We start from the raw sequence: 23,362 nt of genomic DNA, 5'->3' as shown, positions 1-23,362 counted from the left end.
TGTGACGATCCCGTTGCCCTACATTGTTCGGCTCGCTCTTGCGACACGCGAGAAAGTTGGCAGACGTCATCCCAAGTGCATTCTGCTAACTCAGCCGTGCCTCACAGGCGCAAAAAGCCAAAGCTGACATTCCAGTCCACCGCCACCTACCAGGGCGGGGGGGGGGGTTCTAATCACGCAACATCAATATATTAATTAAATGTCAACATAAGGAAAACATTTAATTAATATTTTAATGAAATTATTTTTAATACAACTATTTATATAAACCTATGTTAAGAATTTATGTTAAATTATATTATAATTTTATTATTTAATCTTTATGTTTTACTTTTATTATTAATTAAAAAGTATTTTATTTTATTATAAAAGAATAATTTCAAGATTTTAATAAATGAAAAAATTAAATAAATGCTTTTAATACATAATTTTATAATTATAAGATTTATCTCTTAATATTACTTGTTTTTAACAATTATTTTTTAGTATGTCTTTTAGTATTTGGTTTTAAAAAATTCGTAAAGTTTGTTTTAACGTTAGTATTGTTGTAAAACATGATTGTATTGCATGACCTAGTCGGAGACCCCCTTTCCCTAGCAGGTGATGTTTGACCACAGTCCAGTGACCCTACCCAAGATCTTTGAGTGTCCATGGTCTGGTGCTTTAGGAACAAGGCTCTCAAAGGAACTTAAAGAAGCAAGGCAACTATAGTTCACGATAGGGTTGAACTTGAAAAAAATATTCTGAGACTGGAAGTAACAATACATCCACAGCCTGTGTATCGAGATTATCTCAATGTCAACCATGCTTTGCAGCCTTGTGGCTTTGTAGCCCTGCAGCCCTGTATTGGAGGCATGCTTTTGCGGAATTAAGACTCGGGAATGAAGCAGGTGCATCTTTGCGGCGTTAAGACTCGGGGACGAAGGTAAGACCGGAGCCCATCTGCTGTGCGCAAGTGGGTTGATGATAGAATTCTGTACAACCGCACCTACAACGGGATCGGGCAGCTGGGAGATGCGCGAGTGAGGGGTAAGCATCTGGTCCTTTATCATCTCACAGGCCCACAAAAGAACGATTCTTAGACCTTTCGGGACACATGAGGACAAAGAACTATAAAGGCACGCCGATACCCATCTTCCAGCTCATTTTCCAATCTACTGGCGACTCATCACCGAGCTCATTGACTAGCATAGCAAGCATCAGATCCCCAATATTTCTCGCCTAGCTCCTCCACCATGGCACCTCCAGCATCTCTGCCCACCAAACCTCTCGGCAAGACGGGACGACAGGTGCCCGCCCTCGGCTTCGGAATGATGGGCCTGAGTGCGGCCTACGGACCCTTCGGGTAAGCTGCTCTGTGTGTGCCTTAACTTGAGACACAGTTCTGACACTTTCCCAGTAATGACGACGAGCGTCTGGCGCTTCTGGACCGCGCCTGGGAGCTCGGCTATACGAATTGGGACACAGCCAACAGCTACGGCGACAGCGAGGTCCTGATCGGAAAGTGGTTAAAGCTGCACCCCGAGCGTCGTGCCGACATCTTCCTGGCCACCAAGTTCGGCATCAAATTCACAGTCAACGACAAGGGCGAGTGGGACATCTCGGCCGACAACAGCCCCGAGTTCTTCAGCGAATGCCTCAAAGGCAGTCTGGAGAAGATGGGCGTCGATTACCTTGATCTCTGCTACGTTCACCGTCTCGACCCCAAGACGCCTGTCGAGAAGACGATGGAGCTACTGGCCAGGGCAAAGAAGTAAGCTACCGCTCAAGTGTCTATCCAGGAGAGGTACTTGCAGCGCCCATACTGATAATTCTATGTCAGGGACGGCAAAATCAAAGCCATCGGCATCTCCGAATGCGCCTCCAGCAGCATCCGACGGGCCTACGCCGTCGCGCCCGTCGACGCCGTCCAGGTTGAGTACAACCCATTCCAGCTGGACATCGAGAACGAGACAGGCACGAACCTGCTCTCCACCTGCCGCGAGCTTGGCATCACCGTCTTCGCGTACGCGCCGCTGGGTCGCGGCTTCCTGACGGGTCAGATCAAGAGCACCGACGACTTTGCGCCCGACGACTTCCGCCGCGTCGTGCCGCGCTTCAGCCCCGAGAACTTCTCCAAGAATCTAGTGCTAGTTGACCGCTTTGTGGCCCTCGCGGATAAGAAGGGCTGCACGCCGGGCCAGCTGGCGCTCGCGTGGTTGTCGGCGCAAGGCGAGGACATCATCCCGATCCCCGGCACGAAGAAGCTCAAGTACATGGAGGAGAATGTTGGGGCGCTCAAGGTGCATCTCTCGAAGGAAGAGGTTCAGGAGATAAGGGAGGAAGTCGAGAAGGCCGAGGTCGCGGGTCACCGCAACCCGCCGGGTATGTTCACCGAGTATTCAGTGACGGTCGAGCTTTGAGGCGTCCTTGCAAGCGGTTTCTTCCGAAATTGGTCTGGATGAAATGAACTATAGATAATGCATAAAATTTTAGTGATTAGGGATATATATTGCTTAAACGGCTGAATCTATCTCTAAGCTTAAGGATCACTTATGATTATACAAAAAAAGAAATTGTATTAAAGACTTAATACCTTATTAATATCCACTTCATATCTAACCTCCATGCTTTTGCTAGGGTTTCAGAAAAAACCCCTCCCCCTGGTGGGTATGCCATGCAAGAGGTCGGCTGAACGTCCATTAACCTCTCCATCAACCATCCTCTCAAGTCTATACTAACTGGCTACGCAGTGTACGACGACCACGTTTCAGTCAGTGGTGGCAAACTCATCAACTTTAGGCGTAACAATGCCTCGCGTGTCTTTAATAGTCCCAACGGTGTCCATCAGATGCAACATAAGGGGGAAAGGCCATGGGAAGCTGGCGGTCCCAGCCTGAGACGCAAGCAAGGAAGTCGACCGCGCTTTGCACGACAAAGGGCTGGAGAATTAGACTCGGGAATAATTGAGCCTCTCTCCCCAGGGAGTTTACAAGATACCAACAACGCCCGGTACTATCTTAAGATGGGATGACTGATTGTCCTGAATGCGTCACCACGGTACCTAGGTAGCTCAAATCAGGTGACACCGCCGCTAGAGCGCGATGACCAAGACTGACTGCCGACAATTCTCTTTCCTAGGTTCTCAGGAATACCACTTTTCTTTCTATGGGAGTAATTAATCTGCCCACGCAGCTCCTTGCTGATAGAGAAACCCGCGTGTATCCCTGGGCAGAACCAGAAACGAGATTTGGGAGGAAGTAGTAGACTTTTGTGGGATCCTTTTCATGTTATACACGCTTATTTTATCCTTCCTGTCTGCTGCAATTCGCGCCGGTCGGTCGTGGCGCAAAGTCTATCGTTGTCGTGAGCTGGTACGAAGCCGTCAGCCTTGAGGCGCTGACACTGGCATTGGCGACTGCAGGCGCCGTCTTTGCAGCTTCTGGCGTCCACACCATGCTCTTGAACCCACAGCGGGCCATGATCTCGTTGATGTCGTCCATGTTGTCATCCTTGTCACTGGGCAACCCCTTCTGATCGATGCAGCTTGCACAAAGCGCCGTGGCGCCCCCGACGTCAAAGGTCTTGTTGGTGCACAAGCACTGCAGTTTCATGAGGTCTTCTACCTCCTCGTCATTATCGTCGAAGTCGGCGTCGACATCGCAGATGCCGCTGATCTCTGCGACAGGCCGGCAGGTATCGACGCAATGGGCAGGTACGTCGGCATAACCGAGCTGGAGGCCACCGCGGACTGCGGGCACAAAAGTGATGATGGCCGGAAAGAATGACGAGAGCCATCATATGGCCTTATTAAATAGAATATTTTGGAAGTATAATTATTGAAAGTCGACGCGGGAAGGACATGAAATTGTACTCTGAGTACCTGCGAGCCACCGTGGCGGGTCTGTGCTGGGTTCCGTACGTTCAAATGTAACAACGTCTTCAAGTCGTCGAACCTATTCTTCAGGGGCAGCGAGTATATGTATTAGGAAGGCACTTACAGGTATTACGTAGTATGCTCGTCCCATGTCACGTGCCGATTGTATCCCTGATGAATCTGTCACAACATCAGACTAAGCTATGCGTTGCTTGGTATACGCCCTACCCTACAACATATTTCACTGGGCGGAATCTGTAATCCTATGTTACGCTTTAAAACTCTAATTTGCATGTGTTCAAGTCATTGTCGGCGCTGTCTTGCAACAAGATCGGACATGCCGATACTGAACTTATAACATCTCCTATAGCGACTTTGTGTTCTATTGTCACACAAGCGTGTCCCGAGATAGAACAGCTAGCCTCATTAAGGAAGCCTTCGTTCGACCTAGCACTCGCTATTTCCGAAACGCTTTGGGTTGAACCCCAGCTGAGCTTGAAGCCGCAGCCCGATTCGAAATTCTGCTTCCACTTCACCAACTCCGCAATATCGGACAGGCCAATGGGCTGAGTATGGGTTGGGAACAAACGGGGAGACGGCAGCCGAGTGCTTGCACCCTCGGAACAACTCCGCCCCCCTTCCTCCCAGATCCAATGTCCACTTGGCATCAAGGATGTGCTGTATGATGAATTGTATAGCCAGCTGAACTCTGTAGGCAATGCGTGCGGTCCCATGTTCCCCGGCCACAGCTGGATTGCCATCGGCACTGATATTATATGTATTAAGAATAGAGGCATCCTTGACCTCTTCGCCCAAAATAGGCACATTCAAGACTTTATAGAGGGAGGAACCATACTTAGTGATGGCGATTTAAGTCACTCACATCTACAGAACGCACCTTAAAGGGACGCTCGCCAACATGATAGTCAATTATCTGTAACCTTCCAAGGTCCTCATTAAACGAAAGTTCTGACAGTAAAAGCCCACCGATCCCACGAGTACAAGAGCTGTTTACAACTCCTCACCGAGCCAAGAAAATGGCGCCACCCAACACCAGAAGCGGCAAGAAGCGGGCAGCTGAGAAGCCATCGCCGACCGATGCTGGATCTGGTACCAGCTACTTCAACCTCTACCCCAAGGCTGAGGGATACAGCGTTGTCCAGACGAATATCCTGCCAACCATAGGTAAGCCCGAACCCTTTGTGGGCCATGAAGAGATAGATGCACTGACTTCATGCTTCCACACAAAGGCAATGCAATCCAGATTGTTGCAGCCTTTGCCGTGGGCTGGCTGTCGGATGCAACGGGCAGTCGTGTCTGGACAGTTGTGCTTGTGCAAGTACTAGTGCTGGTCTCGAACATCATATTGACGATCTGGAACGTGCCAAAGGCGGCGTTGCTCGCTGCCTTCTACTTGAGCTACACTGGGGGAGCGGCACAGCCGGTGGTTATTAGCTACGGGCATGAGATCACACAGTGGAATTCAAACCTCAGACAGCTACTCGTGGCTACTGGAAACATCTTTACCTACACGTTCAGTGCTTGGATGCCCGGTAAGTCGATTCCCGCTAGTCTGTCGACAATAGATTTGCCTCTATCTCATTTATGGCCGAGATGCTACACATTTCAACAAGTGGTACTCTTTCCGACTTATGATGCGCCCAAGTACGATTACGCGTATCAAACACTCATCATGTTCGGCGTCCTTGCAGTGGGAGGCATATATTTGTTAGACTACTTGTATAAACGGGACATGTGAGTTGAAACCCAGCGTGAGATGATATCACCCGAGACTAGCTAACACTGGTCTAGCAAGCAAAATCCACACCTTTATGAGATAGAAGGTGAAGCTGAGACTGACAAAGACTTACACGAAGAGAACAATGATGATGGTTTGGAGCAAGAGCAAAATGCAATTGGGAGTCGGTAAAATGGAGAAACCAATGTTGTCAGGCTCTTAGGGAACCTTGAAAGGGTAATAAAGACGGGCATATCACACGCGCAGGGCCATTCAGCATCAGATGGGCATTGGGGGATCTTCATGGCGACACTTTTCTCTTCGACGGACTATCATTACGTCCACCCTATATAGACTTGGAAGATCAAGAGATCGAAGTTCGACAACGCCTCGTAGCGAATCAGTTGCCGCGAGGCCCTGTCAGGCTCAAGAGGGTAGAGGCTGGTTTCTTCCCAGGATAGAATGTGGTTGGGACAGGAGGGACCGTGAAGGACGTCGTGCTGGGGAAAGCGCTCTTTAGATCATTTGGCATGGTCGACGCGGCGTAGGCCGGCGCCGTCTTGATCGTCGTGTAGCTGGCGGCGTAGGAGGCAGTACCCGACTTACGCAGACAGGCTCCGTTGCCGTAGGCACTCTGGCATACCCATGTCACCTCGCTGCTTCCGTCGCTGGTCCAAAGGTTGACGTTGTCCACGGTGATGTCGTGGCAAGGGACTGAATCGTCGCACTGCAGTCTGATCGTGGGGCGCTTCGAGTCACTGTTGTAGCCGTGCCAGTTCCTGAATGTAAGATTGCTCAGTTGGACGCCGGCGGCACTATTGTCCTTTCCCCAGGCTTCGTTCACAGCCAAGATGTATGCACCGCCGTTGTTGATGATGTTTTCCCAGATGATCGAGTCCACTGTGCCGCTGCCGCCGTTTGTCTTGAGATACGCGCCGTCTGCTTGGTTCAAGTAGATGTTTCTGTATTGCACGGTGGATATCTGTGTATCAAGACCAAGAGAGCCGATTGCACATCCGCCACTTATGTTGCAGTGGACGTCCTCGACGAGGATGTTCAACGGGAATCTTCGAGAGTCGAAATGCGGACTTTAAAGCTACGGAGGGCCATGGTCAGGCTTAGCCCGGGCACGACTGTGCTGACAAGTGTGAGCGTTCAGACGCCAGATTCCGGATGGAAATGAAGGAAAGAGATTCGCATCTGGAGCTGATCTATACAAGCAGTAGAGGCAGCAGATTAGAGTGGAATAATGACACCAACAACTTTCAGGCGGCGCTTTGAAGTGCCCAGGATGAGGCAGTATTCTGCCGCCACACCTGCTTAGTCGGGATATATGAATAATATACTAAATCTGCAATGATCTTTCCCAACCTTTTTCGTATTTGGAGCTGATTTTATTTATTTGTAACAAGCAAGAGATCACCAGAAATGAAGTAAAGGAATTTCTAACGCTAGAAGAAAGCACGTCTAACTTTAAACCAAGTTCACGGACGTAGGTGACGTCTGAAAAAGTCCCCCTGTCGTCGGCGAGCAAACTGCGACCCACCGCTGCAATGCTCGCCGCCGGGTATGAACAGAAATTCATAGTCCTTGTCCTCATCGTTGAGAGCCTTGACCAACTGGAAAGTCGAAGCAGGATCGACATTGTCATCAAGCTCGCTGACAATCAGCATTAAAGCCCCCTTGATCTTGTTCGCATGAACCACATTCGACGAATCCTCATAAGACTTGTCCACGGGATATCCCATCCACTGCTCGTTCCACCATATCTTGTCCATCCGGTTGTCATGACAGCCCGAGTCGGCGATTGCGGCCTTGTAAAACTCCCCGTGGTGTATCAGTGCGGCCACGGCGCTCTGGCCCCCGGCTGAGCCTCCCATTATACCGACGCGAGACGCGTCCATCCACGGGCGCGTCTCTGCTGCTGCTTTGATCCAGGCGATGCGGTCTGGAAACCCCGCGTCTTTGAGGTTCTTGTAGCACATGTCGTGGAACTTCTTCGATCGCCAATTCGTTCCCATTCCATCTAGCATGACCACTACGTATCCCTGATCTGCCCATTTCCGCTGTTTGGACATGGCCGAGAACTCCTTTGGTGTGTGGAAGTCGTGAGGGCCGGCGTAAATATCTTCAAGAATGGGGTATTTCTTCGACGCATTGAAATCGGAGGGGAGGATCATCAACCCATGGATTGCCGTGTCGCTGTCTCGTCCAGGAGCTGTAAATCTTTCTGGAGCCGCCCATCCCTCTTCGAGTAGCGCGTTGGCGTCCTCTGCTTTCCCTTCCAAATCCAGAATCTTTGATCCCGTCTCAAGACTTCTCAGCACCGACTGAGGTGGGAGATCAACCCGGGACCAGGTATCGATGAAGTAACGGTTATCGGGAGACAACGCCCATCGATGACTTCCATCGCCATCAGTGAGAACCTGGAAACCATTTCCAGCAAAGTCGATGCGAGCCAAGTGCGCGTAGTAGGGGTCTTGAGCAGCGACCATGCCATACCCTTGAAACCAGATTTGGCGCTTCTTTTCGTCAACCTGGGTGACCGAGTGAACATTCCACTCCCCTCTCGTGATTTGATTCACCAACTGACCGCTCTTCAAGTCGAACAGATATAAGTGATTGAACCCATCCCTCTCGCTGGCCCATAGCATGTTGTCCGTATCTTTAATCAGACGATGATAGAGTTTGCTAGAGTAGTCGATGAAGGTGTCACTACTCTCCTCGATCAAGGCTCTGACCTCGCCACTTGTTTTGATCCCTATCAGACGGAGATGCTGGTGACCGCGCCCATTAAATATGAAGCGGTACTCCAAACTGTCCTCGCTCCAGCCGATGTCCTCAAGCTCGTATGGATTCTCGAACAGAGCGTTGCTAGTAATCACCTCACACTTGGACTCCAGATTGAACAATCGAGGACGGTCGATCCTGACGCGATCGCCTGGTTTAAGGTATCGAACTGTCCTCATCTTTGGCTGAAGCTGGTCGGCAGGCGCCGACTCACGGAGATGCAGGTCATGCTCCTCTTCCGGCGTGTACTGCCACACGACGACAAATTTCTTGTCCGGGGACAGAAAGACTTTGGCGCTGTCGTAGGGGTTTTCCTCGCTGCCATTAGATGATAGCTTCGTCTCACGACCCTCGGCGTCTAGTAGCCACACATTGTGGTTTTTCACCGAGACACGATTTGTCGCAGTCTGCGTGCTCTTCCCATCCTTACTTCGCGCTTCAGGTTCGGCGGCATCCATACTTGCATTTCCCTCATCCCCACCCTTGCATCTTGCCTCTGCCATGGTACTCTCATCGATAACGATATGGTCTTCGCTTTCATCTGGAGCAACGTATATTGCTTTGACCTCATTTGTCTCCTCGTTGACGAGTTTCCAAACATGGCCTGCAAATGTCCGCTGCTCGTATGACTCCCCGTGACCGACTTTGTTATAGAACTTTGCTTTGCTGTTGAAGTCGATCCAATAGATCGAAAGGGGCCCATCAGTGTGATTGACAAACGTGACAGTCGTGCCCTGGCTTCGCGACCGAGAAGGGCGTTCCTTGGCGAGAAGTTGGTCTCTGGCCTGGTTGAAGCTGCCATCCCATTCTTTGAGAATGTTGTTGGAGCCATATTCCCATTTCCTCTTGTTCCAAACGAAACGTGTCGATGATCCGTCTGGAGAAAGCTCAATCACAGTGAAGGGCAGCGAGTTCGGGCTTATTTCCTGTTCCTTCTCTGCCGATTCGACTCGGCTTTTCAGCGCGCCGGCAAGGCCCTCATGGTTGAACGCTGGTCTACGAGTCTGACTGACACAATCGACGAGCATGAATTCATATTTCCCAGGAGAAAGGTAATGGCGGTACCAGAATGAATCCCCGCCAGGAAGCCAATGGGGCGACACCGCAGCCCTCTTGATGTATTCTTCTTCCATGACGAGTGTTGGAAAGAGGTGATGGTTATCTTCAGATACTCATGAGAATGATCGGTCTCATCAGTATTGTGAGATTTTAGTGCACTTTTAGGCAACAATGCCCATGAGCTTCGGACGGTCCACCGCCTCCGCTTACATGTCAGCTATGCTGCATTGCACGCAACTGAAATGGCTCCAAGCAATCAGGTGAACCAATCAAATCAAAAGTGGCTGCTTCATCAATGCGTCGATTGAATTCATTGTGGTACTACATAGCTGGAGAGGTCACTGTATTTTGCGAACTGAGGGGCTGTTCTTCCGGAGCCATGAGAAGCCGATGGGACCGGAGGTCGGGTGGAGGACCGGGGGGACCAGTTGAACGGGCGAGGTCGGCGACTAGTGTTAGGCCGCAACTGACTGATGATTGCTGTGCCGAGCGCAAGTGCTGTGCCGCAAACGCTCTGTCACAACTGCGGCTTAAACTACACTTTACAAGGTACTGGCACGGCTTGACTACTGCTAGCAAATCCAGTGTGACGGTTCAAAGACCAGAGATTCGAATCACTTGGAAATGTCCCATACCATTAGAGGTACTAGCTCTTTATTATTTCTAGAAAACACTCACCTTTTAATAACTCATATTAACTAGCACTCCCAATAGACTGTATTACTGACATGTATTCGACCTGGATAATTTCCACGTGCCTATTCTGCAACGGTCGTCAAATGCTACAGCCAGCTCTTTCGGGATACATACGAGTCTCGTGGATGCCTCCAAACACGGGCATACGACCACCGTCGAGTGGTTGCTCACCGCCTGGAACGGGTGGGATGCCGACACCACGCGAAAGGCGCTTCTGGAGGCTGTGAATCAGTGGCAGGCGCAGGTTGTCGATGTGCTGCTGCGGCATGTCGAGTACGAGGAGGTGGTGCGGTATCAGATGCTGGAGAAGGCGTGCGGGTTGCAGGCGCTGCTGGCTGATGGCGGGATGCCGGGGAATGAGCCCGAGGACCAGGAGAGGCAGCGCTCACTTGTGTCGAGACTTATCAATACCGGGCTGGATCTGAACCATCGCGATCAAGTCTCTGGCCTGCCAGTTTTGCATATAGCAGCTAGTAATGTTGTTCTCGGTGGCGCTCTCAGTGGGTTGCTGGCCAGTGGTGAGCTCAGAACCCCTTCACTATTCCGTGGCGGATATGGACAAGCTAACAAGTACGTGTTTTCTCATCTATAGGTGCTGACCCCAACGTTCAAGATGAAGAGGGCAGACTGTGATGCACAAGCTCACTTCTCCCCTTCCCACAGGGAAGATGAGAGGCCATATCACCCTCCATAGCAGACACCCCTTGATACCCCTCGACTATGGCGCGTCTGTCTCCATCGGCGACGAGAATGGCGTGACGCCCTTGGCATGACGCCCTTGCATCTTCTGGCATCATTTCCATTTCCTCGCGAGACTTTTTGGCCGTTCCTCAGTCACAAACGAGAGGCTCAGTACGAGTCCCTTGTCCAATCCAACAACCACGGCGAATCACTCCTCCACTACGCTGCCGCCGGTGCCAATTTCGAAGTCTTGCAGTACCTTCTCGAGCTTGATGTGAATGCATCCACATTGTCAGAAGGTGCCGAGGGCATTGATGCTGAGACTTTGAGACAAATCCGTGAACAAGGAGGCCTCGAAGTGAATGCAGCCAACAGCAACGGCTGGACACCCTTCCTTTGCGCACTCACCCAGACAGTTCAGGCACCAACAGAACGAAGGCTAGGCTCCAGGTCGATAGTCCACGAGAAGTCCGGAGCAGGTGCCCTACGGGCAGCACAACACTTGCTCTCAGCCGGCGCAGATCCCAGCCTCGTCTCTGAAGAGGGCTGGGCACCGTTGCACAGCCTCGCAGGCCACGACTTCCCAGACACCCTGGATGCCGAAGCCGCGGCCGCGCTGGCAGAGGACTTGATAGCCAGAGGCGCCGACGTTAATGCACGGGCGCCAGCGTTTTCCTACGGCTGGGAGGGCGGCGCGAGGTACGAGAGAGTACCATGGCAGTGGCGGCTTCCTTGGGGATTCCGTGGGGCCAAGCTGATGGCTACGTACCCCGGTGCAGCGAGGCGAGGCATCACGCCTCTTCACTGGGCCGCGGATAATGGGTGTGTCTGTGTGGCTAGGGTTCTGTTGGCCCATGGTGCTGATCCACTGGCGGAAGATGAGAACGGTGCTACGCCGGAGACGACGGCGAGGTATTCCATGAGGACTGGAGCGTCACTGATGGAGGAGATGGCGCAGTTACTGAAACGAGGATGAGGCGAGACTGAACTCAAGCCTTTCACTATTTCTTAGAGGCTCTGCTATAGGATTCATTGCGCCAGGGACCTTTGTACAGAATATAGGAGGGCTTTGGCTTCCAGTTATACTTAGATGATAGGTACTGACCCTCTCTCACCAGCTTGGAGCTTTTGAGCACTTCTTACAAAAGTTGTCTATGTGCATGTCATTTGATCGCTTCGGACCATATAATCATGATACGACTAGCTGTGGTAAACTTTGTGGATGGGACGGTCGAAACCGATGGCCCACCGATGGCCCCTGAAGTAGTACTGTCCATCATGTAAGCAGGGATAGTCCCTGTGCTGGCAACTGTAATCCATCGAAACGACTGGACGAAATCCGGAAGTTAAAATTAAAGTTTTGAACATCATACCGTAAGGTCCCAGGTTCGCGTTGATGATCAACAGCTGAGACCTCCTGCTTGGGCAGTATTGGTCCCGGATACAACGCCTCCATAATAGCTTTCGGACCCGATTAGAGCCGTACTATGCACCGCAGCTCTGACTTATTACAGTCACCACCAACAAGGCACAGCGTGCGCCCTCCTCACTCTTTGGGTTAACACGATGTGATTTTGATTTGTTATTCTGGACGCTCGATCCAAATCTTCGGCCCGCCCGCAACGAGCGCCCAATGTATGTACAAGGCTAGCTGGTGTCCACTGATGTTTTTCTTCGGCAGCTTTTGGTGGTAGCTAGTTTCCGTAGGAGGCATCATAGTAGTTGGCCCGATCATATCGTGTATACGCCTAAATAGTGTACGTGGTGTACCTGCTGCACTCTGTCTTGGGTTTGAGTGCCAGCGCGAGATTGAATGGTAATTGTGCTCCCCAAGGATCCCCAGCGGTAGCAGCAAGCATCAGCCGCAGCATCGATGAAACACTCCCGGCACCTTCACGGCCGGCTCGCTTGTGTAGCTTGCGCTATGATCCTGCCCCGAGACACGACAAAAAAGCTTCTTCATCTTTCGAAACCTGATTCGCCACGGGCTTAAGCATAAACTTCATAGGGCGTAGTGTCAGGAAAGCTTGACCCAACTTGGGCCAGCTCGAGACGAACACCACCGCTTGCTGTCACCACCACCACCAGCACACACATCGGACGGCACCTGGAGCAGTACAGCCCTCACCTGGATATTTAAGCTGACCCTGCCCCTTTGACTTATCCGAACATCTCTCCCATCCTTGGCAAGCCTCGTCTTATCATTCATTCTCTAGTGTCAAGCTTCTCGCCAAGAACCTCGATACTACAGTCTCTTCTACATCTGACGCAACTGGTTGCGCAAAAGCCTCTCATTATTGACACTCATTAATACATTTACATTAGCACACTCTCTGAGGTGTATCTCGTTGTCTCATACTCGACCTATCTCGTCTAATACCAACGTCCTTAATTTTCAAGATGAAGTGCACCGCCGGTGTCGTTCTCGCCATGTGCGCTGCCGTCCTGGCCAACCCGATGCCCAAGAATGGCAACAACGCTGCCGCCGCCGCTGGTGGCAACAACGGCAACAACAACAACAACAACGCCAATGGAAACGTGGACGCCGCTACGCAGCAAAAGGTGGCCGGCACCATCCAGAACTGGCTCAATGACATCGCCGCCGTGAACAGCTTTGTCGACACGGCCGGCCAGCTCCAGAACAACCAGGACATCAGCGACGCCGCCGCCCAGGCCTTCGTCGCCGCCCAGGACGAGGGGACCTCCAACACCGACCTCGGCAACGACGTCCAGCTCGACGCCTCTGGCCTTGCCGCGTCCCAGGCCCTACAAGACCAGTTCAACATCATCGGGCCGGCGATCAACGACACCATCTCCAACCCCCAGAACCTGCAGAAGAACCTCGACGCCATCAACGGTGCTCGGTAAGCCACCCACCTGACCTTTTCCTTATTACTGTGAATGGTTCTTCACTGACTGACACGTGGCGGAAAATAGCTGCCCTCCCCCCGCCGGCAACGGTGCCATCTTTGAGGAGGCCGCCGTCCAGCAGTCTGCCGCTGCCGCCGCCGGCATCCAGGCCGCCACCCCGGCCCTGCCCAACGCCTGCCAGGTCCTGGCCCAGAAGCAGGTCGACGCCGCTGGCAAGAACAACGACAACGACGCCGATGCCTCTGGTGCCGACACTGCTGACGCCAACGCTGCTGATGCCAACGCTGCTGATGCCAACGCTGCTGATGCGAATGCTGCTGATGCGAACGCCGACTGCGCTGGCGCTGCTGCTGGTGCTGCCAAGGGTGCCGCCAAGGGCAAGCAAAACTAAGAAGTGTTAAACGATAGTAACCTGACGGGTACTAGGCAGGACGGTGGAAGATGTGGAGTAGGGCTTTATGAGGCTGTATCTGAAAGCCGGTATGGGTAATTCAGGGTGATTAGTACTACGGAGTTTGGGTAGTCCCAGCAAATTTTCAAAGATTCTACATCAGAACGTTTTCTTCAGGAGCAGTTTCTGAACTTGATATCCCTCTCGGTACCCTGTCAGGAGGTCTTCTTTGTCTCTGCGTAGTATCTGTAGTGCTGCTTCTGTAACCTGACCTCGTCTGGGATAAACTCGTACGAGCTGAACTGTCTTCGTAATATTTTTTATTTTATTTTCTCGTGACAGTAAACCCTCAGTCGCAGGTAAATACTCTGTCCTAGTTCCTTTAAACTATAGCAAATGCCATGTCGACATAAAGAAACTGGCACATATTAGTTGATTCAAGCTGAAGATAATTTAATGAATGAACTTACTAAAGAACCAACTCTATAACCATTCGTGGCATACCCCTTAATTACATCTGCAGGCTCGTATGCGGCACGGCTCGGCCAGATGCGCTGAACCAACAGTCTGCGGGCGGGGTAGTCAGAGATGATGGGTTATACAGCATCGAAAGGCCTCTTCAGGCCGGCCTGTCCCAACACTGCCTCGTCACTTCCAGATTCCCACCTGCGGTCTTGTGGCGACATTTGTTGGTCAACTTTATCAAGAAAGAAGTTGGGAAACCCCTCTATCTTGCTCACAACACCATCTCGTTTTCTAACCTGGTATTCCGATTACGCCTTGCTTGAACGTCTGGTCAGCTTCTGGCCCGACATCATGCTCAGCCACTTCAAGCTACTGCATCTCCTGCCTCTGTATATCGCCACAATCCATGCGGTTGGCGGCTTTGTCTGGCCCTTGGTGGGCCCCAACGGTGCGATCCTGGCATCCGGGCTGCCTCAACGGGTCGCCGACTTACCGGCTGCACAATCTGTCTTCACTTTGGCCTCTATCCGCCTCAGCGCCCTAGGTTCCCTTGTCTGGATCTTCTATCTGCAACGCAAGCTGAAAGAAGTCGATACCGTCTACATCGTCATAGGCATTTGGCTTGGGTTTGCAGACACTTACGCCCATTGGATGGAACACTTACGCCATTGGATGGAGGGTGAGCCTCGGCAGGCTGTCTCCCGATTCTTGGGCCGGAGCTCGCTATCACATGAGTTCGGCACGGAAATTAATGGCATCGAGAGATGTTGTCAGGTGGCAGATGGCATGCTATTCGATTCATGCAAATTGATTACCTCAGGAGCGGGGGACGCATGTCAATTCATTCTCTATCACTCAAATTGGAATCGGTGGATTTCAAGTTGGTGTGACTTGATGCGGGCACATGGCGACTCAGCTCCAAACTCTGAAGTCCAGTAATTAAGGAAGCCAAGGAACATCCTATCATGCAATCATTCAACATTATGACGCGTGAAATCGACAGTATAATCTACCTTATGTACATGTGGTCTCAAACCTCTCAAGTCTCTCACCAACGCAAGTTTAGTTCGGGGTGAGCTTCAAGAGCCGTCCGCTAGTACCATCCTCGATGACCCAGATGGCGCCGTCCTTGTCCTCCCGGATACCGCGCATGCGCTTACCCATTGAGATGCGCTGAGCCTCCTTGGCCGTGTTGTCACTATTGATGGTCACACGCACAATCCCCTGCGCGCTGAGACCGGTGATGAGGGCATTGCCCTTCCAGCTGGAGAACAGGTTGCCCTTGTAGATGATCATGCCGGCCGGGGAGATGACGGGGACCCAGAAGGCCTTGGGCGCGGCGATGTCGGGCCGCGTGCTGTGCTTGGGGATCTGCCGGCCGTCGTAGTGGCTGCCCTCGGACACGACCGGCCAGCCGTAGTTGGCGCCCGACTCGATCAGGTTGAGCTCGTCGCCGCCCATGGGCCCCATCTCGACCTCCCAGAGGCGCCCCTGCGCGTCCCAGTCGATCCCCAGCGGGTTGCGGTGGCCCAGCGACCAGATCTGCGCCTGCACGGCGCCCTGGCTGGCGAACGGGTTGCCCGCGAAGGCGGTGCCGTTGTCGTACAGCTTGATCATCTTGCCCAGGTTGGCGGTCATGGACTGCGCCGGCGTCATCTGGTTGATCTCGCCGGACGCGACCCACAGCGCGCCGTCCGGGCCGAAGAGCAGGCGGCAGGCGAACTGCAGCCCGCCCGATGCCCTCTGCGAGTGCCGCCAGATGACCTCGAGGCCCGACAGCGCGCCGCCGCCGTTGGCGTCCAGCGTCAGCTTGGCCCGCGCGACCGCGCCGCCCGCCCCGCCGGTGCCGCTCTCGGCGTAGCTGATGTACACGATGCTGTTATTAGCGTAGTTGGGGTGCAAGGCGACGTCGTGGAGGCCGCCCTGGCCACCGTAGGCGACGGTGGGCACGCCGGTGATGGTGCCCTGGGCCTTGGTGGCCGGGTCGACGAGGCGCATGTTGCCTCGTCTTTCGTTGACGAGGATGCGGTTGTCGGGCAGGAAGGCGATCGCCCATGGCTCGTTGTGGGTGGTGATGACTGTCGACGTGAATGGCTGCTGGCGAGTGTCCAGCTGTTGCGATGGGACGGCCAAAGCACCGGCCACCAACGCCAGAGCGTAGGTGACAGAAAGTCCGAGATGCATCATTTTGGGGCGACTTTTGCTTCCCAGTGTATTGTGTTTCTAGAAGATCGAGGGTTGAGTGGCTAACATCGTATAGAAAGTCTTGGCTGTCTGTTCCCCCAAGCCTGAGGTAGGTAGGTATATAAGGAACTGGAGGACTCGAGCAACCTCCTGTCCAATTTCAGGCTATTCCCGGCCTTCAATAAGTTGATGTATATCAGGTTAATCAGAGGATCTGCGCTTTACAGCCCCGGTACCGGTAGAAACGAGTTTCCCTCTTGTTCCTATCGCCGGTCCCCTGTTGAGTCTCTATGGGTCGGCAGATTGGCAAAAGTCCGGCATGGCATCCCCACCCTAATTGGGCACGACCTCTTCTCTGTTATGATGACTACCGACGCCAAGACGGGTCATATGCTGTGATTCTCTGGGCATCAATCTATAAGTCATCAAACTCACCACTTTTCTGTCTTGCGCCATGCGGGGGTTCTCCATCCGTCTTGGCTATCTTGGGATGTGTGATATCATTGTTGAGTATAACAAAGTCAAGTACTTACTATACCATGCCGTGTTCTCGATCTCGCCGACCGGGACATGCTCGATATAGCTTGATATCTCGGTCTTGCTATTGCCGACGTCAGATCGGCAGGTGAACTTTCTAGTATCGAAAGGTCATTTCATCAAAAGGTCAGAGTTCGTCAATTCAGTGGCTATATTCCAGCTGTTTGTTTATTGACAGGTAGTACCAGAATAATTAACTACTGTTAAATGGAGACATAAATATAATTAAAACCAGAGATACTGTCGCTGATGTACCGGAATATGGATTGACGGGCATGGAGCGAGACTTGTAAGATAGAGGCGCATTGATTTTCCAAGGGACACAGGAGACTAAGTCCCCCCATCCACATTCAGCACCACCCATGATTTGGACACTGGATAATAATAGACCATAAGCAAGACTCGTCAAGTTTGTGTGTATAGTTGTAGACTAATAATGGTAAATTCACAGTCCTTCCAACACAGCCCTTTTATGCCTTCTCTACATCTTTCACTTCCGGCCAAGGGGGCCCAGATTATCATTGATATACTGGATCTGCTCCTCCCGGTATGTGTCGGCGATGGGAGTGGCCAGAGCGGTCGAGTTAACATCAAAGGCCATCAGTTGTGGCTCGGCGAGCGAATAGGCAGGCCAGTCGGGACCAACTATGGATAGTGAGGAAGACATCCAATAATTAAGAAGTAGAAGAGGGAGAAGACGAACAAGCATGGGGAAATATAAACATACCTTTGCCACTATTAGGGTCCAAATCGGCAATAAAGCCCGCCCAGTAGCGAGACATAAGGTTAGCCACCCTCGTGTGCTCCTCGGGTGCCGCGGCGCCGACGTTGGAGAAGACGTAGGCGACCTCGAGGAAATGCGTGACGCCGACGGCGCCCGAGACACCGACCGGGAGCACGTTGAACAGGTAGGACCAGCCGGGCACGCCGTTACGCGCCCAGGTCTCGGCCGTGAGGCGCCGCGTCGCGTGCCACACCAGGTCGCCGCAGAAGGCGGCGATGTTCTCCCGGAGCCAGCGCAGCGCCAGGTGCTGGTCCTTGTAGCCCAAGTCCCCTGAGCCGGCCTCGACGAAGTCAGATCCGTACATGAAGCCGTACAGCTGCAGGCGGCAATTGAGGTTGACCCCGATGAAGGGCTTGCCCGCCGCGACGGACTGCTCCACGATGAAGGACATGTTGTACTGCGCGTCGCGGTTCGAGCCCGTAATGTGGGCGCCGCCGTGGATCCAGACGCCGACGGGCAGCTGCACATCCTCCATGCCATGCAAGCAAGTAATACCCGCTCTTTTCTCCGAAACATCCTCCTTGGCTTTCGTCCAACTGTTCGGACAACAGGATATCATCTTTAGAGTAGGCTCTGTATTCGCGTTCTGGAGCTGCCGTCCGTAATTACGAGACGGTACTCCTCAAGTCCCTCCGTCGACTCAGTGCAGCTCTGCTGTAGATCAATCACTTCGCCGCAGAATTGGGCATCCCAGCGAACTCAACTCATGGCTGGCCGCGCAGACACTCGATGCCACTGACGATACAACAGTCTGTGTGGGACCTAGGCCATCTCGCTCAAAGCATGGCATATTGACTACTTCCTGCTGGGCCAATTTCATACTTTTTACTGGCAATGCCTTGGCGACAGAGAAGGTATAAGTAAGAGCCTTTCTGCGCCAATTCGCGTGTCACGTCTGCTAATGTCATTCTTTCCTACTCTCATCGCATGTAACAGAGCCTTATCAAACCAATATTTCGAGCTTACTCATTCAAAAATAATGGCTGGATCACTCCCATTCAGCAGCATCGAGGTTCCCGTTCCCGGATTTGGCGCCATGGGGCTCAGTTCCTCCATGGGCTCCAATCTCAGCCTGGAAGAGGCTGATCCAGTTCTCCAGAAGGCCATCGACCTGGGCTGCACCTTTTGGGACACCGCGGTACGTTGGCTATATTAGTCAGACATGGGAATACTTTACTCTTGAGAGCTGTTTGACTTGCGAACATACGTGAAATTGACCGAAATGGGCGATCTTTCGCCGCGGAAACCCCCTTCAACTCACGGCGACGAGCGAAACAAAGCCCTCTCGCCGCGTCGCGCCCGCCAGGCATTGGTCGAACGCAGCAGATCCGCACATCCGACGACGACCCAGGGCCACGAGGCGACGAAGTCTTCGGTGACCTCCCAGCCGGTGGGGTCCCACGGGTCACGCCAGACCAGCAGGCCCGGGTTGTGTACCGGCGCCTGGCCGCGCATGGCGTGGCATAGCTCCTCCTCGTCGAACGAGTCAGCATCGCGGCGGAAGATGTTCTCGCGCATGGCCGGCATGGGGAGCAGGTCGATCCACGGGTGGTGCATCGTCGCGCGCTGCAGCTCGGTCGGCTGCAGGGCCGTGGGGAGGAGCTCGACCTGGCCGCCGGCGGCACGACCTGCCGGCAGCCGGGAGGGGCCGTGGGGCCCCCTGTTAAAGGGCGAGAGTGCCTCGTTGTCCATCTCTTCATCCGAGAGGCCCAGGACCGCCATGTTGGCGAACAGCGCCTTGATGAAGTTGTACTGCGACACGCTGGGGAGGAAGCTCAGCGCTCCGATGCGGGCTGTGTAGCTGCGGGTCGCGAAGGACTCGAAGCCTTGCGTCAGCTTCTGGTTGCCCTCCCAGCTGGGCTCGAGGATCCGGACTAGGTTGATCACTTGGATCGTCGCTTCGGTGATCTCGACCCATTGAGAGTCGTGCGATTGCCCAGCCAGCACGGCCCGGAAGCCGTATCTCGCCGTCGGCCTTCGTCTCCGTATTTGTCTTCCGAGGTGCCCCCTTTCTTCTTGGCTCCTGTCACATCGTCAGCGCTGCCTGAATCGCCGGGCGAGTCTCCTCACGTAAGGCGCGCTGATTGCGACGATTCTGGATCCTCCTCCTCTCCTGTTGATTCGTGACGCCCAGCCAATCGTCCTCATCCTTGGCCCAGATCTTGTTGTCGCCTAGGGGGAGACGGGACGGGCCCTGTTCCTGCATTGCGTCAGCGGAGAAGTGCGGATACCTGTCGATGCCGTGGGATTTGACAAAGACGGGAAATGGACCTGGGATTCATGTATGTTGATGACAACTGCATGTGAACTGAAACTGGATTGTTCATCCACTTGAGCACCGTTGCGGCTAATCCTCGCCTATTTACTTGCTGCTCCTGATTCGCCGGGGCTGTTTCTTGGCAAATGCATGTTGATGACAGCCCCATGAGAGCCAAGATCGGCCGGGAACTAGGTAGATAAGTAGGTACCTATGTGCCGTCCTATCAGGCAGAGTCATAGGGTTTCAAACTGCTTCAATAAAAATGGAAAAAGATTCATTAAACACAGTTTCTGTTACACCGGGTTTTGATAAGGGTTTCAATTTTTGGGCAGGTGAAAATCAGCAAGTTCACAATGCTATCAAGTGCCAGCGCTTGAGCGTCAGTACAGTGGCTGGACAGAAGTTCCGCCACAAGGGAACTCCGCAAGGTTTATATCTAATTATTTGAACACAACTTGACAATCAGTAGAAAATCAAAAGTTGTAATATTTAAAATAAGAACTCTAAAAGCGAGTGGATGACGACCACAGGAAGTCCAAGGACATGAGAAAACTCTGTCGTTAGATGTGCTTTTCACTATCCACCACCTGGGCAGCTTGAATCTCCCCAAAGGGCCTAATCTCACTTCCCCTTCTCAGCCTCCAGCAATCGAGTCAGCCTCACCGCCGTATTAAAATATCCCCAGTCCATCTGTGCACATAAAAACTACGCGTAAAGCCCCTCGCTCTGCGTCCAGAAAGAGACCGCAGCTCATACTGTTCATCTAAAGGATCTACCTCTCAGCACGCTCGTTCCACTTCCGCTTGTTTGTCTCGACCCATTCTGCTTCATCCGGAGTCGTATCCATCCCCTCTTCCGGCCGAAGCCAAGGCCAGCAGAGGCCTGCGTCGAATTTATCAAACCCGCCTTCCCCGCCGAGTTGGCCGAGGGATTCCAGCATGCGGTCGTATCCTGCCAGGATCTCTTCACCCTCTGCATTAGACGCGGCTTATCAATCTGTGGGGTTGGACCAGGGATCCGGAAGTATCAGAGTCAGACTGGCAGTTAGGGACGGGAGGTTGAGCCTCCCCTTGACCCGCTTTATTGTTTCCCTCCAGCCCAAAAGGGCGCTGTGTCCTTCTTTAGGTCAGGTTACGGTGCCCTACATATGGTAAACGACCGTGAGGAAGCGCAGCTGGCCTGTTAATGGCGCCGTCTAGCAAGACACTCGCCGCAAAACGGAGAAATGGGTACGCGCCTGTTGGCGCCTGCCCTGGAGATTTGCAGTTGTAGTCATAGATGAGGAAGAGGTTCTAGGAGAACACCACGGCTTGAGCTTCAATGTAGAAGACGCGAAATGGGAGCAAGAGGCCTCACAGCGGCATCCAGCACTTGCATTACGAGGATAAGGCGGAGTGCTTGACGGGGCAGAAGCACCCCAGCATGGGGGCGAGGGGGGTCAGCCAGCAGCGACTGGCAGCCGTGGCGCACAACCCACACCTCATCGCCGGAGTCAAAGTCGAAACAATGCATACGGCTGACTCGGAAGACACGCCGTTGCCTGTGCCATGTGATCTCTTTCCAGGGCGCGACGAGGTCCGTGTAATTCAGCATCTGCAGACGTAGCTCCGGTGGAAGCGCCAAGAGCCACGAGCCAAGCGATGGCCGAGAGCTGGTGGCGGGCGAGCAAGAGCTCGGCTCTGGGCCTTGAGGGTATGGAATACCACAGGTCTTGAGAGGTGCACCTTGCGCGAGTCTGTTCAGTTCAGGTGTTTGGTGATTGCGGTCACCAGCAAATGAAAAAGATAACTGCCATGCAAAGCAGACTTTAATTTCGCGGCGGGTATCTTCCTGGACGACAACGTTCCCAGGGGCTGCCTCGACCTGCTGCGCTTCCTGGAGCCAGCTTGCACTCTAGACGGGCCTAAAATCAAGCCCAAAGAAGGACATACCGCCCATTCAAACTAGAGGGAAACAATAAATTAAATCAAGGAGGCGCTTAAGCTCCCAGTCTTCATAATTACTTTAATTATAATCTTTTTAAATCCTTAATTTAATCCTATATATTAATTAATTATATTTAAGGTAAATATAATGATATAGCTTTTATATATTATTAAAATAATTAACAAGCATGTTAATTATTATAATTATTTAACTGGGAGGTAAAATTTATTAGCAGTAATTTTATTTACCGTTTTAATAATTAAAGCTTTAACTATATTATATTTTTTAAATTAATTAATTCTTAATTTATTTATTATTTACTTAACTTTTAAATTATCCCTTTTAAGCTTATTTATTAAGTTATATATAACTTAATATATTAAATTATTTTCTTTTTTTAAAGAAAACATATAATAAGTTACTTCTTTTTTACTCTTATTTTTTAATTTCTTTTAAATTCTTTTAAACTTTAATAATAAAATAACAAATTTAATAAAGTATAATAAAATTATAATTTATATTTTTATTTATTTTATTATAATTATTATTTTTACTTTTTTAAAACAATCTTATAATATTTTTATAAAGAATATTTAAATATTTTAAAGTAAAATACTTTTTAATTTTAACTTTTATTAAAATTAAGTTTAAAGTTAAATATTAATTGTAATAATAACCTACTTAATAAGGGTATTCTTAAGAGCTTATATAAAATGTATATTAATACAAATGAAAAGAGATTACGTTTTTAATTAAGATTATAGCAACTAGTATAATCACAGAGAATCCGGTCCTGACAAATCCAGTGATGAAAGTAATGGACAAGGTCCTCAGGTCAAGACTTGAATTCCATGTAAAACGTGTCCAAGTCCTACATTACCTGTCACAAGTCAAAGAACTGATGGATCATGTTGATTCCAGTTCTATCACCATAATGTTTGGCCTCTGGCCAATCAGAATTCCGTGGGAAGAAGCATTGCATTAAATGCACAAATTTGATTGTAAAGAGACTTAAATATTAGATCCCCAGCTTGGAAGGATGTGCATGATTGGAAGCACTAGAAGGCAACAACAGCTCTCTCAATTGCAAACAGGCTCCAGACCACTGGTGGGTTCTTTATGTG

The 23,362-nt window shown here is 51.5% G+C and overlaps 9 protein-coding genes across 9 annotated transcripts; 4 read left to right on the top strand and 5 right to left on the bottom strand.

Annotated features, from left to right (window-relative positions):
* Window positions 1-1,235: 1,235 nt before the first annotated feature.
* Window positions 1,236-2,402, top strand: INS49_005721 (uncharacterized protein; the record flags this gene model as incomplete). Its single annotated transcript, XM_043166499.1, has 3 exons — window positions 1,236-1,345; window positions 1,400-1,753; window positions 1,823-2,402. The coding sequence occupies 3 exons, from the start codon at window positions 1,236-1,238 to the stop codon at window positions 2,400-2,402; spliced, it is 1,044 nt and encodes a 347-aa protein (XP_043027643.1).
* An 882-nt stretch (window positions 2,403-3,284) lies between these two features.
* On the bottom strand, window positions 3,285-3,777 carry INS49_005720 (uncharacterized protein; the record flags this gene model as incomplete). The annotated part of the gene is made up of 2 exons (XM_043166498.1): window positions 3,285-3,658; window positions 3,732-3,777. The coding sequence occupies 2 exons, from the start codon at window positions 3,775-3,777 to the stop codon at window positions 3,285-3,287; spliced, it is 420 nt and encodes a 139-aa protein (XP_043027642.1).
* Window positions 3,778-4,893: 1,116 nt separating this feature from the next.
* Window positions 4,894-5,697, top strand: INS49_005719 (uncharacterized protein; the record flags this gene model as incomplete). Its single annotated transcript, XM_043166497.1, has 4 exons — window positions 4,894-5,041; window positions 5,107-5,409; window positions 5,491-5,611; window positions 5,694-5,697. 4 exons carry the CDS (start codon window positions 4,894-4,896, stop codon window positions 5,695-5,697), a joined length of 576 nt encoding a protein of 191 aa, XP_043027641.1.
* A 297-nt stretch (window positions 5,698-5,994) lies between these two features.
* Window positions 5,995-9,517, bottom strand: INS49_005718 (uncharacterized protein; the record flags this gene model as incomplete). Its single annotated transcript, XM_043166496.1, has 2 exons — window positions 5,995-6,556; window positions 7,170-9,517. 2 exons carry the CDS (start codon window positions 9,515-9,517, stop codon window positions 5,995-5,997), a joined length of 2,910 nt encoding a protein of 969 aa, XP_043027640.1.
* A 97-nt stretch (window positions 9,518-9,614) lies between these two features.
* Window positions 9,615-11,796, top strand: INS49_005717 (uncharacterized protein; the record flags this gene model as incomplete). The annotated part of the gene is made up of 3 exons (XM_043166495.1): window positions 9,615-9,655; window positions 10,236-10,709; window positions 10,974-11,796. The coding sequence occupies 3 exons, from the start codon at window positions 9,615-9,617 to the stop codon at window positions 11,794-11,796; spliced, it is 1,338 nt and encodes a 445-aa protein (XP_043027639.1).
* Window positions 11,797-13,220: 1,424 nt separating this feature from the next.
* On the top strand, window positions 13,221-14,082 carry INS49_005716 (uncharacterized protein; the record flags this gene model as incomplete). The annotated part of the gene is made up of 2 exons (XM_043166494.1): window positions 13,221-13,684; window positions 13,758-14,082. The coding sequence occupies 2 exons, from the start codon at window positions 13,221-13,223 to the stop codon at window positions 14,080-14,082; spliced, it is 789 nt and encodes a 262-aa protein (XP_043027638.1).
* A 1,527-nt stretch (window positions 14,083-15,609) lies between these two features.
* On the bottom strand, window positions 15,610-16,734 carry INS49_005715 (uncharacterized protein; the record flags this gene model as incomplete). Its single annotated transcript, XM_043166493.1, has 1 exon — window positions 15,610-16,734. One exon carries the CDS (start codon window positions 16,732-16,734, stop codon window positions 15,610-15,612), a length of 1,125 nt encoding a protein of 374 aa, XP_043027637.1.
* Window positions 16,735-17,758: 1,024 nt separating this feature from the next.
* On the bottom strand, window positions 17,759-18,527 carry INS49_005714 (uncharacterized protein; the record flags this gene model as incomplete). The annotated part of the gene is made up of 2 exons (XM_043166492.1): window positions 17,759-17,913; window positions 17,996-18,527. 2 exons carry the CDS (start codon window positions 18,525-18,527, stop codon window positions 17,759-17,761), a joined length of 687 nt encoding a protein of 228 aa, XP_043027636.1.
* Window positions 18,528-19,309: 782 nt separating this feature from the next.
* Window positions 19,310-20,258, bottom strand: INS49_005713 (uncharacterized protein; the record flags this gene model as incomplete). Its single annotated transcript, XM_043166491.1, has 2 exons — window positions 19,310-20,067; window positions 20,123-20,258. The coding sequence occupies 2 exons, from the start codon at window positions 20,256-20,258 to the stop codon at window positions 19,310-19,312; spliced, it is 894 nt and encodes a 297-aa protein (XP_043027635.1).
* Window positions 20,259-23,362: the final 3,104 nt, after the last annotated feature.

Source organism: Diaporthe citri, assembly GCF_014595645.1.
Source record: "Diaporthe citri strain NFHF-8-4 chromosome Unknown scaffold_2, whole genome shotgun sequence".
Classification (NCBI taxonomy): Eukaryota; Fungi; Ascomycota; class Sordariomycetes; order Diaporthales; family Diaporthaceae; genus Diaporthe; species Diaporthe citri.
Note: the sequence above shows the minus strand (reverse complement) of the source record. Positions and strands in the feature narration are given on the sequence as shown.